General features: G+C 42.2%; 1 protein-coding gene across 1 annotated transcript in view; it reads left to right on the top strand.

Annotated features, from left to right (window-relative positions):
* The window catches only part of LOC126278305 (uncharacterized), a 659,154-nt gene extending 655,412 nt beyond the window's left edge, over positions 1 to 3,742 (top strand). The window contains exon 6 of the mRNA XM_049978320.1: positions 2,790 to 3,742. Coding sequence (XP_049834277.1) covers positions 2,790 to 2,950 — 161 coding nt within the window. The 3' untranslated portion in view covers positions 2,951 to 3,742. The remainder of the gene's footprint in view (positions 1 to 2,789) is intronic.
* Positions 3,743 to 15,857: the final 12,115 nt, after the last annotated feature.

Raw genomic sequence — 15,857 nt, 5'->3', positions numbered from 1 at the left:
AAATGTTTCGAACTTATCGTAGATACGCAAGATGGATTAATTTGTTGTCACTGGCAGGTGTTCTTGCTGGCGTAATGTTGCTGTTATGGTCTTCAGTACGATGTCTGAATCAATGCAACTCTCTACGCAAGTCTACCCTGCGCAAGTCTCTTCATCTTAGCTGAACTACTACAACGTATATCCAATGGAAGCTCCTTTCTGTATTCATGCATAGATCTACCATTACAATTTTTAATTCCCACACTTCCCACTACTGCCAGTTTGATTATTCCTTGATGCCTCGAGGTGTGTTCTGTCAACAAAACCCTTCTTTTACCCAAATTGGTCCTCATATTCTTTTGCTCCCTATTTCGATTCAGTATTTCCTCAATAGTTATTTGATATACTAATCTAATCTTCAACATTCATCTGTAGCAGAACCTTGCGAAGACTTCCCTACATTTGAATCCATACGAGATTTTAGCAAAATCTTGTTTTTCAGAAATTGTTTTCTGAGTATTATCGGTCTGATTTTAAATAGTTTCTACTCGTAATCAGCTTCGTTGGTGCCCAAATAGCTAAAGTTACATACTTATTTTAGTGTCTCATTTTCCAGTCCAATTCCTTCAGCTTGACTTGAATTAATTCATCTGCATTCCATTACCTATGTTTTACTTCTGTATGTGCTCGGATCTTGATCACTTTTGAAGACACTGTCCATTCCATACAGCTCTTCTTTCAAGTCCTTTGCTGCCTCTGAGAGAATGATGTAGTCATCGGCTAATCTCAAGGTCTATTTTTTTTTTGCTCCATTTCAGTCACGCCTGAGAAACAACAGAAGATCCAATACTGAACGTAGTGAAACAGCACTAATGATTCTTTTCAGCCAGAAAAAATATCCCCTGCGTACACATGACTTATTTTGAAGTAGAACTTTCTTCATTCATTTTGTTAAGCACCGAACCATACTGCTAAGTAATATGCTGCACTTTTAATTCCATCAAACCTCGGCTTCTGTAACGAAGTGTTGTGATAGTGAGATATCCACAGTTCGCTGCGTAGTAACTTCACTATTCTTTCTTTCGAGATTACTACCTCTGCAGATTTACAAACGTTTAGAAAAACTCCTACGTAATACTTGCCATTCTATTCAGTAGGAGAAACTGTAGTGGTCTGAACATTAAACCTTGTGGAACACTACTTATAATTTCCCCACCCCACCACATATGTCTTCAGTTGATGAATTGCGAAGTAAATCTTTGTGATTTCTTAAAATTATCTAATGAGCGTAGTTTTACATGTCCTATTACAATAGTGTCGATTAAAATTGCTACACCAAGAAGAAATGCAATTGATAAATGGGTATTCATTGTACAAATGTATTATACTAGAACTGACATGTGATTACATTTTCACGCAGTTTGGGTGCATAGATCCTGAGAAATCAGTACCCAGAAAAACCACCTCTGGCCATAATGACGGCCTTCGTACGCCTGGGCGTTGAGTCAAACAAAGCTTGGATGGCGCGCACAGGTACAGCTGCCCATGGAGCTTCATACCATACCACAGTTCACCAAGAATAGTGACTGACGTATTGTGACGAAGCAGTTGCTCGGCCACCATTCACCAGATGTTTTCAATTGGTGAGAGATATGGAGAAAGTGAAGGCCAGGGCAGTAGTCGAACATTATCTGTATCCAGAAACGCCAGTACAGGACCTGGAACATGAGGTAGTGTATGATCTTGCTGAAATGTATGGTTTCGCAGGGATCGAATGAAGGGTAGAGCCACGGTTCGTAACACATCTGAAATGTAACATCCACTGTTCAAAGTGCCCTCAATACGAACAAGAGGTGGCCGAGACGTGTAACCAATGGCACCCCATACCATCACGCCGGGTGATATGTCAGTATTGGCGATGACGAATACACTCTTCCAATGTGCGTTCACTGCGATGACGCCAAACACGGCTGAGACCATCATGATGCTGTAAACAGAGCCTGGATTCATCCGAAAAAAATTACGCTTTGCCATTCCTGCAGTCAGGTTCGTCGTTGAGTGCACCTTCGCAGGCGCTCCTGTCGGTGATGCAGCGTCAAGGGAAACCGCAGCTATGGTCTCCGAGCTGATAGTCCATGCTGCTGTAAACGTCGGCGAACTGTTCGTGCACATGGTTGTTGCAAACGTCCCCATCTATTGACTCAGGGATCGAGACGTGGCTGCTCGATCCGGTACAGCCATGCGGGTAAGATGCCGACTGCTAGTGATAGGAGGCCGTTGGGATCCAGCACGGCATTCCGTATTACCCTCCTGAACCCACCGATTCCATATTTTGCTAACAGTCATTGGATCTCGACCAGCGCGAGCAGCAATGTCGGGATACGATAAAGCGCAATCGCGATAGGCTACAATCCGACCTTTATCAGAGTCGGAAACGTTATGGTACGCATTTCTCCTGCTTACACGAGGTATCACAACAACGTTTAACCAGGCAACGCCGGTTATCTGTTGTCTGTGTATGAGAAATCGGTTGGAAACTTTCCTCATGTCAGCACGTTGTAGGTGTCGGCACAGGCGCCACCCTTGTGTGAATTCTATGAGAAGTTAATCACTTGCATATCATAGCATCTTCTTCCTGTCGGTTAAATTTCGCGTCTGTAGAACATCATGTTCGTGGTGTAGCAGTTGTAATGACCAGTAGTGTAATTACATAAATGCTGACATTTTGCGAGAAAACGTGGTGAGTTTTTCAGTTTGGTGGCTATCAGCTCAGCACGACTGACAGCAGCGTCTGCCCCGCCCTGTTGCAGCCCCAGGCTCCAGCGGCGCCGCCTCCAGGCTGCGCGCCCTGGGCCTCGCAGAGACACTGCTCGCCGCCGCCGCCGCCTTCCTATGGGTGGTCCTCTGCGGCGCGCCTCTACCCGCCCCTGCCGCCGCGTCGCGAGCGACAAGTGCTGCCGCCCGCAGGTAGCACCCGCGCATGCGCGTCGCGGTCTCCCGGCGGCGCCCAGCGGCTGTAAACACTGCGTAATGTTTACCGAGCAGAGCTCGGGTTGACTGTTTGAAGTCACAGGTGTGCGTGTGCGCGTTCTGCTGCACGACGGACGGCATCCTCCGCGGAACGCAATCGAGTCTCGATCCTCCCCACTCCCGATACATTCCTCCCCTCCCCTCTCCGGCCTTTATTGTGCAGCTACAACCGACTGTACTATTGGCTTTTTTGTAGACGACACAGTCAGTGTACTCTCTTACTGCAGTCCGTGGTTTTAGATAAACAACTACGCAACAACAGCTTGAGTTGTGTCTCTGAAAGTGTAGACAACACTTTTGTGAAGATCGTACGAAATCTACAAAAACAACTGATACGTTCTACACGAGGATAGTCCATAATTAATCACATTATCACGAGAGAAAGTTTTCATCTGTGAGACTTTACATCAATTACTGTATTGAACTCGCACCTAAAGACGTCATTTGTAATAAAATTTTCTTGCAGAAATAGTAATGCGGTATTGTCTTAGTTCAGTCATGGACTTGCTATTCACTTGAAGTTTCTCGTTATTTTGGTAAATTACCAACTTCCTTATCTGTCAGAACGATGCTATATATTTTTCGTTAACTTCACAGTCACATATGATAAAACTGAGAAACAGATGCGTCCTGTAAGTAACTTGTACTTAATGTACCTTTATTGTATGTTGCTTTTTTATGGAGTCACTTCTGTATACACTTGTACATATTACATTATTTGTAAATATTACAATCGTACTGTCTAAATTCATGCGTTACCTTGCACCACAGAAATAGAGTTATGTTTCCTAATGATTCCTAACCTTTCCTTTAATCGTTACAAGGACGTTGACGATGTATGTTTCATATAATGCCAGATAATACTGAAACCTTATCCAGCGAAGGATACCACAGTTACTTTTTTTTACAGTGACATGTGCTTACATTTGTATACAACTTTACACATTTTACAGTTGTAAAAATGCTATTTTCTAGCAATCAGAAGCATTCCCGTTGCGAATTGCTGCAGGAAATCAAACGTAATGTGTTTTTATAAAGGCATAGTGCCCAGAGTGGTGAGTACATGTTATGGCGTGGTGAATTATGTCCGTAAGTATTTTTAGCACCTGACATAGTGATTGAACCTTGTTTTATTAAAAAAAAAGCACGTATTTCGTTTAACATCTTTTACTATCTGTTGGAAAGTAGCTGCCAGAAATATAAACCTAATTAATGTTTTAAAAAGATAATCGTGAAGTGAACTCAAATTTCAGGCGTTCATTCCAATCCTCGAGCAGCAATGGACGTAAAGTACCGTGTGGATGTATCTTTCCCCTTTTCAAAAGCTAATCAATGTCGTTTAAACACATGTTTGAATTTCAATGGACCGGAAGTGATCCAGTACCCCAATAAGTAAAAAAAAAAGGGATTATTTCCGTGGTCAAAAATGTTGTATCGATATCTTGATGGGTAAACGAAAACAAGGTTTATACACTGTCTAAGTCAGTCATCTACTATGATTCATAAACACTGAACGTTTGCATAGAAGCATTGTATTCACACAATATTAGGTAATTGCTATCGGCATTTAAAAGCCATGTGCCTTTTAATCCTTAATAACAGTTTGTGAAATTTGCCACGAGGGCAAAGACAAGCACCCAAGATAATCAATAATTTACCCCCATGACAAGTCACTCCTTTCCTATGGTGCTTGACGGAGGATAAGTTCCCTATACCACCGGCAAGTAGAACGACGGAAAGACAACTGTCTACATGCCTCCGTACGGGACCTAGTTACTGTTATCTTCGTGGTCGCTACACGAAAAGTACGCTGACAGTGGCAGAATCGTTCTGTAGTCAGCTTTAAATGACGGTTCTCTAAATTTTCACAATAATGTTTCGCGAAAAGATCATCATCTTCCTTCCAGGGATTCATATTTGAGTTCCAGAAGCATGACCGTAATACTCACGTGGTCATCTAACATACCGGTATAAAATCTAGCGGACGAGTTCCGAACTGCTTCGACGTCCTATCCGGCCTGGTGGATGTCCAACACACTCGAGCAGTACTCAAAACTGGGTCACACTAGTGCTGTATACGCAGTCTCCTCTACAGATGAACCTCATTTTTCCTCAAATTCTCCCAACAAACCGAAGTCTACCATGCGTCTTCCATACTACTAATCTTATGTGTTCGTTCCATTTCATATCACCTTGCAATGGCAAGCCAAGATGTTTAATAGATGTGACTCTGTCAAACACACACTACCAATTCTGTAGACAAACGTTATGGCATTGCTTTCCCTACTCATCTACATTAACTTATGTTTCTTTAAATTTAGAACTAGCTCACAGTCTTCAGATCAACTGGACATTTTGTCTGTGTAACCTTGTACCGTCCTACAGTCACTCGACTACAATACCTTCCTGTATAACACAGCGTCATCTGCAAAACAGCGGCTGATTGCTACTCACCTTGTCTTTTGTGTAATTTATGTACTGGGTGGTAATCATTAAAGTGCAGTCAATCATAGACGTCCAGTGCGCTGTAATTACCGTATGGCAGCGATACTTGGTAGATATTCTATGCTCTACTGCGAAACCGATATACTTAAGAAAAGAAAAATATTTCCAATTTTGGCCGTCAGGTGTTTTTCTGGCGCTGTGAATGCAAGAGAGACTATAGAAATGTTTGCATATGTAATCGATTCGGGACGGAACGTGGGCAGAAAACGGAAAACAAGTGAGAAAGGGACAATGTTGATTTTATTTTAAGTGCCGCTTACACAATTTGCTCGGTGAACACCACAGACGTCTATGTGATACTGCATCCCTATGCCGACGTGATCAACAGTCTCTTGCAAGCAGTTCCGGTGGAATCTTAGCGACATGTTCCTGTGTACTGTACGTAGAGACCAAACGCGTCCCTGGTCACCTGGATTCAGGCCAAGCGATGTTGCAGGCCATGCACCTCTGGAGGCAACAAGTTCGTAGATGGTCGGATTAAGCAGAGCTTAACAGAGGTGTCATGAGGTGTCGCACAGTCCTGCACGAAAACAGTGGTTACGTCAAATTGTGCTATTACAAAGCAGGAGGCGTATCGATAATACATTACTCACGGTAAACCTGACAGGTCATCTGGGTGTATTCTTTTCAAAGCGGAACGGACTGCGAAGAAAAGTGCCTGTGAACCCTCACCACACAGTGACATATGGCGAGTGTGAACAACATGAGATTCAACAGTAACCATAACTCGGCGGTTCTCTGCAACCTCTAATACAAAATGCCCCTCGTCACTGCACAGAATATTGCCCGGCCACTTATCACCAACTTCTATCCGTCCCATAAACGGAAGGAGCAAATTCAGAACTAGGCAACGGATCATGAGGTTTCAATTGCTGCACCGTCTGGATCTTGTGTGGATACCAGTGTCAAAGAGACCACAAAACTTTCCGTACTATTGACCATTCTCGTGACAATGCAACCAGCACCAGCATCACACGGGCCATATGCTGCATGATCAGTTACATAAACACCAACCTTGTCAATAGCTGTCACCCTGATAGGATGTCTTTCTCTTCCATGTGCCTCAAGAAGCTCACCCGTGTTTTTCAATTTCATTCTCATCCCCTATTAACCATTTAAAATGGTTCAAATGGCTCTGAGCACTATGTGACTTAAATTATGAGGTCATCAGTCGCCTAGAACTTAGAACTAATTAAACCTAACTAACCTAAGGACACCACACACATCCATGCCCGAGGCAGGATTCGAACCTGCGACTGTAGCGGTCGCTCGGCTCCAGACTGTAGCTCCTACAACCGAACGGCCACTTCGGCCGGCTATAAACCATTTATTCATGTCCGGTCGTTCTTCAAGTCGCTCCTAATGGAGCACTGTCGCTGTTGCTGTTTACATAAAACCGTTTCACAAACAGCGCACGGTCTCTCTTCTCAATAGCCGTACTGTTCACTGACGTTATGGCTTCTCAATGACGGCGTGGATGCCGTACCGTCATACAAACAGTTTGTTGTTGTTGTGGTCTTCAGTCCTCAGCCTGGTTTGATGCAGCTCTCCATGCTAATCTATCCTGTGCAAGCTTCTTCATCTCCCAGTACCTACTGCAACCTACATCCTTCTTAATCTGTTTAGTGTATTCATATCTTCGTCTCCCTCTACGATTTTTACCCTCCACGCTGCCCTCCAGTGCTAAATTTGTGATCCCTTGATGCCTCAGAACATGTACATTTTGGTTCTCACGTAAATCACAGGGGATGATTTGCACACCTGGTGCTTTAGTACACTGTTCCACAACCTCGCATTAGTTATAGTTTCACGAATTAATATTCATGAGTACAGTTTATGCTAAGAAACAAAAATTAAGCGATTATTACAGCAAAATCAGTTTTTCACGACACAGGCCAACCACTGTTTATTGGCGTTGCCATTTCCTTTCACACAATGAAATTAGCGCTGGTGAGATGGTTTATAGTTTTACTTTAATAATAATTTGACTCCGAGCCCCCAATAGCAGTAATGTAGGCTGCTATAAGCAAAAATGGCTCAATCACTTCGAACAGAAACCCAAGTCAAACTGTACTCTTTGTTCTGACAGTTTTGCCACGAAATCACAGTTCGGCACATGTTCACTTACGACGATGTATACTTCGTTAATAGCACTCACACAATTAATCGTAGCTCTTCCAGTTCACCAAATATATGGTTGCACAGTTGCACTATTAAACAATACTGTTTGTCGAAATAAATCGACGCGAAAAATTCTTCCTCAAACGACCACATGGGCCACCCAAAAGTGGGGCTTGCTTGCCACCCACCCTCCAAAACGACTGACCAACGACGGACCCCTGGCCAAGATAGCGGCTCGCTTATATAGGCTCCGACGTCAACCCCCCTGAGGGGTAAGGTTACAAATTTTGATACATACATAACTACACCATCAGAACCGCGCTAAAAAGTATATCTCATTAAATTCTAGGATCATTCTATCGCACGTAAATCAAGTTTTAGTTTTTGCTAAATTTCGATATTTAGCGCAAATCTGTTTGTTTACATCTGTGCTGTAAAGTTTTAACATAGAACTGCATATAGCACAGTTTTTAGATGTAATCTATAGCGATCTACACATTGTGCTGCTCAAAATCTTCATCTCTATAATAATGAATTATTTATGGGCGGTAAATGTTAATTCTAATTTGCAAAGAATGAAAACTATTGCAATTTAAATGTATAGTATAACTTAACTAGCTCATAATACGTGTAATGCCACCCAAAATATTATACAGTGCTGGTCTTTTACGTCATGAATTTTCTATTGATTTTTATAAACAATTTTACCTCAAACTTTTATTTATTGCTCTTTACGGGATTAATCATTTATGAATCTTAACATATGACTACGGCACTCAATCGGCTATGAAGAAACTTTTTGAATGAGTACTCGCTCATCCCTGTAAGTTGTTATTTCGTATTATTATTAATCTTTCTGTGTTAGTGATACTAACCGATTTTGAGGTTACTCTAGCTCTTGCGTCTCGTGACTTGAAATTAAGATCGATCCTTGAGAAGGTGCATATTGCTTACCACAATCTACTGCCGCATCGCTCTTCAGGTAGTCTTCGCATAATGCACGAAAAACCTAACAATGCCCCAAGCTGCGGGACACGTGGCCGCCCGGCGCCGGAGACCATCCCACCGACCGTGGAAATGGCATGGCAAGCCGTTCCACAGGACTACATCCAGCATCTCTACGATCGTCTCCATGGGAGAATAGCAGCCTGCATTGCTGCGAAAGGTGGATATACACTGTACTAGTGCCGACATTGTGCATGCTCTGTTGCCTGTGTCTATGTACCTGTGGTTCTGTCAGTGTGATCATGTGATGTATCTGACCCCAGGAAGGTGTCAATAAAGTTTCCCCTTCCTGGGACAATGAATTCACGGTGTTCTTATTTCAATTTCCAGGAGTGTATGTTCAAAAAACCGGAGGTTACTCTTCCTCGTTACATCAGTCTTAGCCATTATTGCAAATTACTATGTTTACACCCTCCTCATTGTATTCAAGCCTAGGTAACCTTCTGCAGTTGTTCCCCCAAACACTTAACTAAAATGGCCAATTAAGTACTGTAACTGGGTAACCTCTTTTGATACTATTCAGTTGTCAGCATGAGCATTACTGCAAAGGGAATTTGATTCTAAAGCATTTTCTCAGGGTGAAAAACACTAAATAAATCACTTTTTCTCTCTTAATAACATGTGAGCAGGGTGGCTTCTTCCTTGGCTCCGGTATAAGGTAGAATGAAACAGCATTCTTACATACGATAACTTTTATTGAAAGATTTGTACAACTGTTTCCTTACTGGATTGTTCTGCTGCGTGGGTGGTGGCGTCTGATTACGCGTGGCGATGTGTATCTCGTGTCGCTGTTTCGCCCAGTTGACTGGAAACGCGCCTCGCGCTGTGGCCCATTTAATTATTGAGAACTAAGCCGTGAATCGGATGGTGATACCTTGGATGGGGTGTCCCAGTGTTTCTCTTCTCTAAGCGGTCCCACGTCTTGTGTGTCGGCCAGCGGGCGGCGCGGCGCGGGAAGGCCATTGTCCCGGACTCGAACAACGGACTCCCGCTTGCCAGTCTTCGGCTGTCAGATCTTCATCACAAGCTCACAGGTGACTGCTGATGTGAGGCCATCTCCTTCACGTCCTCCCGAGTCACCCGGGTACGTAAAAATCAGTCTTCAAATACCTTCTAACTTCGGTCTTCTGGCGGCGAGGCTGCTGCTTACTATTCCATTACAGCTGTGGACTTGGTGTTTCTGTGTACGATGTAGTCTCTTCCTGCATGACGGTCTTCAGCACCGACTGAACCGTACTGGAACTGAAAACTACTCAGTCGGGCCCACTGTGTCTCGCGTATTTATTTACTTAAGTTCACTCGAGATGAACGACTTCACGGTCATTGCCTCTTCTGTTACGTTGAAAAGCTTCTCGAAGAATCTTCTTAACGGCGGTCAATGGCTCTTGGAATGTAGGCGAGGGCCTTTGATCACATGTGACACTTGAGAAACACGTGAGTCGGTCGGGCGATGCCCTGAGGGCTGAATCGACAGCTTCCGCTTGTGTGGGGAGGGCGATGGTTTCTTCTGACCGTGCTGACTTCACGGTCATTGCCTCTTCTCCTCTGCCCGCTCTTTGCCAGTGTGTAATTCTTCTAAACTAAACTTAGTTTTTCATTTATTTTCTAATTTCTACTTCACTTCACATTGATTTCACTAATTTATTTACCTATCTTAAGTACCACTCAACAGTATTCCTTCACGCCTCAGGATGTTTAGTATCTACCGAGTCACCCTTTAACTTCATACTACTAGTTTCTTTTTTCCTTGAACCAATACCATCTCGTTAGCATTCGATCTATCTATCTAGGGTGAAACTTCAGAGCTTCTACAAGGAGAATTCAAATGTAAACGAGACAGATGGAAAACATAAGTAATCTGTTCATTATTTCAAAATTAATCGCAGTGACTGCTGTCACATTCATTAAATTGCGAGACAAGATGATGCATACCTTCATGGAAAAATGTTAACGGTTGCTTACAGAACTATGGTTGTACCCAGGCATCCATCTCTTCGTCCGAAGAAGATATACAGCCACGAATGTCTTTCATGTGAGCCCCAAAAATATGGAAATCGCATCGGCAGATACAGGGGCTGTATGGAGAATGTGTAATGGCTTTCCTGCCACACGTCTGCAGGGTAGTCGCAACATCTTACTAACTACTGGGCGAACACGTCGGTGCACACCTGAGGTGCCATGGGCAACCGAAAACATTTTTCCATGGAGATATTCTTCGTGATGTCTCACAATATGATACATGTTGTAACGGTTATGGCTATTACTTTCGAAGTAATAAGCATTAGATAAGCTGTTAATAGCCGAGGGCCGGCCACGGTGGTCTAGCGGTTCTAGGCGCTCCGGAACCGCGCGGCTGCTACGGTCGAAGGTTCGAATCCTGCCTCGGGCCTGGATGTGTGTGATGTCCTTAGGTTAGTTACGTTTAAGTAGTTCTAAGTACTAGGGGACTGATGACCACAGATGTTAAGTCCCATAGTGCTCAGAGCCATTTGAATAGTCGAGGTCACATTCAGTACTGTTTATTCCTTAAGACCGGGATCAACACTTAAGACTGTCATCTTCTGATCTAAAAACTTATTACTATATAATACTGCATGTGATCTTTTCTGTTAAAAGATTTTTCACAGGAAATGCAGCTAGCTCCTTGCAGCATTTAATAATGAGAAATTGCAAATAATAAATCGTTTACTTATATTTTTCCATCTGCCTCATATTCATTTGATGGCCCCTTGCATTATCGTCTTGTCTGAAATGTTTATCATTGACGAATTATTTCCGTAGAAGGCTGCACTCCAGAGAAATACTTTCAGAAAAGTCTTCCCAGCACTCAAATTTACATTCGATGTTAACAAATTCCTCTCTTTTAGAAATATTTACCTTGCTATTTCGTGTCTGCATTTTATATCATCTCGTCTTCGGTCATTCTCCGTTATTTTAAAGTCTAAATAGCAAAACTCATATATTGCGTTTAGTATCTGACTTCATAATCTAATTCCCTTAGTATCACTTGGTTTGGTTCAACTACATTCCGAAGCTCTGCATTTGTTAACATTCACCTTATAACGTATTTAGAAGACAATATCCATTCTATACATCTGATCTTCACTGTCCTTTGCTACCTATGACAAAATTACAGTATCGTCGATAACTGCCAAACATTTTTAATGTTTCTCCCTAAACTTCAACCAATTTCCAAAATCCTCCTTCGTTTCACGCACTTCTTGCTAATCGTACGGATTCAGTAACGTAAGCGGTAAACTATAGCCTTGCCTCACTCATGTTTCAACTGTTGCTTCCTTCGATTTTTATAATGGCAGCCTGGTTTCTGTTCCAACATACAAATAACCTTCGACTCACTGTAGTTTATGCTTTTTATACCTTGACACTCCAAAGAATATATTCGTAATTACGCACTCATAACGGTGATCCTTAGAAAGTACTTATTCGACGCAGTCTTCAGGATACCTCTTCGATTCGGGGCCCTCATTAGATATTATTAATGGAGCGGATAGAGAAAACAGAAGCAACAGCGGCGAGTTTCCCCTCCGTTTGCTTAGTAGCCCCGAGTGTCCCACTGAGAAGTCCATCTATCCTCAGTCACAGACCCTACAAGGAAGCCGATGTACGACACTGTGAGTTTGACCGGTTAATTTCCGAGAATGTTTTTTTCCGAGAAGAGTTGTGCAACATATAAATCCTCTCACATATACTTTGCTAAATTATCACGACGAGAATCCTGTTAGACACAGGCCTTCCTCTAATTATATATATTGCAGTTTACCTCGGTAATGATACTCGGAATTCTATCGTCTTATGTCTCTGCTCGATGAGAATAACTCACAAGCTGCAAGAATATAACGAGAAAATTCCCAACTAACTGACATTCACAAAAGAAATGTATGTTTACTTTCATATACTTAGTCACTATTATTATTATTATTATTATTATTATTATTACTATTATCATTATTATTATCATTATTATTGTTGATTGTTATAATTATTTTTATTGTTATAACTATCATTGTACTACTGTTATAATCTCAAATTTTTTTCGTTTGACATCAATACTGCATAATACGTTAAATGTTCTTAATGTTATTTAGAAACTGTAACTCGTTCAATCTGAGTATGCCTGGTTAGGTGTAAGAGAGGGCCTGAAGGCCCTAATCTTGCCAGGTAAAATAAATGCATAAATAAATAAATAAATAAACATATAACTAATCTACAATAGAATAGGTAAAACAGCTTATCCTGGTTTCAGCTCGTGATATAACCAATATTACAAAACAATTCAACAGGAATAACAATTATTAAGAAACAATGTATACATCTTAGGTTTTTGGCTGTTCGCACGAGCCAACGACAAAGTAAGATAAAACGAGAATGAGATAATATGTTCTTAGTACGTCTTCTTAGGCGTGAGCGACTTCTAACAAATCATTCTATGATGCGTGGTAATAAAGAAATCAGTCCTCACGCAGGCTGGAGTATGAGAATAAGAAATATCACTCTCCTGTGTGTACACTCCTCATGAGTTAAACATAATCTGCGATTCATTTATTCGATTACATGCCATTTCATTAGCTGAGATATTAGTAGTTACTTTTTTATAGTTGCTAATGACTAACGACCACTTATTTTTGCTCCCTCTAACACGAAGAGATATAATGCTAGAAGTATTAGTTAGAAAAAAAAGTTTTATATTTTACAGAACTTATTTTGACAAACCGCGGAGAATAGAGCGATGATTCCTTAACCAGAGTACAAATTTGAGTTTTGTCTTAAAATTCACCCAATTGAAGCTACTCCCCGACTCATAGTGACATCGACAGAACGCTGTACCCTAATCTTACGCTGGTTTTGCAGGATGGTTGTAGCCACATCGTACGTATTCATTTTGAAGTTGTCTTAACTGTGCAACACAGGCTTTTTCGGAGCTCCCAAGTGTAAACATTTAGTAGTAGCAGAGCCTTGTATGTAAGAAACAATGTGAAAAAGCGATACCAGTCCTGCAGCGCACGAGAAGTACATATTGCGTAATCACTTTATACAGGGCAGCTTACATAACCTTGTTTTCTCCAGAGCATTAAACTGGAGCCTCTCATTTTCCTGTCAGTCGTAACTTCTACACACGGGACCCCAGTGTTCTACTTCCAAAATATTCAGATCAAGTAAGATGACCCAGATTCCCCCAGGGACACAAAGACAATTTATAGATATTTCACTTTACATATATTTCTTCTCCCTCCCAGAGAGGCCATGAAGGCCCAACGGTACCGACCGGCCGCCGTGTCATCCTCAGCGCACAGGCGTCACTGGATGCGGATATGGAGGGACATGTGGTCAGCACACCGCTCTCGCGGCCGTATGTCAGTTTATGAGACCGAAGCCGCTACTGCTCAATCAAGCAGCTCCTCAGCCCGCCTCACAAGGGCTGAGTGCACCCCTCTTGCCAACAGCGCACCCATCCAAGTGCTAGCCCAGCCCGAGAGTGCTTAACTTCGGTGAAATGACGGGAGCCGGTGTTACCACTGCGGCAAGGCCGGTGGCTTACATATATTTAGATGTATTCTATTTTTCTGTTACGGCATCGTACTTGTCTGATAGTGATTAAAAATTTGGGTTTTATGTATATAAAAACAAGAACAAAAAATGTAGTAGTGATATATTATGACCACTAAAGGAGAAGTTCTTAACAACCTTTGAGCACAAAGTATTGATCCAACATAAGCTACTTTTCTGGAGGCTATACAGGGTGGTCAGAAACAGTCTGAAAAGCTAATGGTAGATTGTGCTGAGAACCAACGGTTAAAAAAGAAATTCAATACTTTGCGACGATTCCAAATTATTTATCATTAAAGATAGCCATGTATGGAAGTGAAACATGGACGATAACTAGATTGGACAAGAAGAGAATAGAAGCTTTCGAAATGTGGTGCTACAGAAGAATGCTGAGGATAAGGTGGATAGATCGCGTAACTAATGAGGAGGTATTGAATAGGATTGGGGAGAAGAGAAGTTTGTGGCACAACTTGACTAGAAGAAGGGATCGGTTGGTAGGACATGTTTTGAGGCATCAAGGGATCACAAATTTAGCATTGGAGGGGAGCGTGGAAGGTAAAAATCGTAGAGGGAGACCAAGAGATGAATACACTAAGCAGATTCAGAAGGATGTAGGTTGCAGTAGGTACTGGGAGATGAAGAAGCTTTCACAGGATAGAGTAGCATGGAGAGCTGCATCAAACCAGTCTCAGGACTGAAGACAACAACAACAACAACAAAGATAGCCAATCAGGTAGTCGCGCGCAAAATCAAGCAGCATGCCGGAGGGTGTGTCACAAAAAGCGTTCCTCGTTTTGCTTCCATAAACCAAACAAACGTATCTTTTTCACACCTAGCTTAAATCTATCACTTCCGAAAACTACACATTTTAACTGATAATGAGCATTTCACCAAATGGTAACTCACAGATCCCCAGATGTCTGTGCATTACCGCATTTTCGCACGTGCAGGTGATTCAATTTGCACGTGCAATTATCTGACTGGTTAACTACAATGCTAAATAACTCGGAAACAGCGCAACGTATCAACATTCTATCTTTAGAATCTTCTCTGAGCACAACCTCCCCGCCGGCCGGAGTGGCCGTGCGGTTCTAGGCGCTGCGGTCTGGAACCGAGTGACCGCTACGGTCACAGGTTCGAATCCTGCCTCGGGCATGGATGTGTGTGATGTCCTTAGGTTAGTTAGGTTTAATTAGTTCTAAGTTCTAGGCAACTGATGACCTCAGAAGTTAAGTCGCATAGTGCTCTGAGCCATTTGAACAACCTCCCCTGCAAAAGCCTTACAGGCTTTTCAGACAGTTTTATGGCTACCCACTTCACATCAGAGTTAAACTTCCCATAAACTGCATCAACAAAGTGAGAAATTAGTATTCAAAGTGGAAGAATGGAGATTCAGTGTCAGCAAAATTGTGTTTACCGGTCCCAGAGGAAGTTTAACTGGAAAATCTGGAAGGAATACCTGTTCACAAAATCTTATCTGATGAGCCTTCTGTTTTGTGAATGACATTCCCTTGCTTGTCTCTATGGCCGAAAAATGTCGACGGTGAATAGAACAACGTAACAGGTCAGTTACAAAAGGAGAGTCGAAAATCAATCACAAGTACATGAAAATAACGTATGAGGAACATATCAAATAGGAAATCGTACTACTT

This window comes from Schistocerca gregaria, chromosome 6 (assembly GCF_023897955.1).
Source record: "Schistocerca gregaria isolate iqSchGreg1 chromosome 6, iqSchGreg1.2, whole genome shotgun sequence".
NCBI classification, from domain to species: Eukaryota; Metazoa; Arthropoda; class Insecta; order Orthoptera; family Acrididae; genus Schistocerca; species Schistocerca gregaria.
This window is presented reverse-complemented; position numbering and strand designations above follow the sequence as displayed.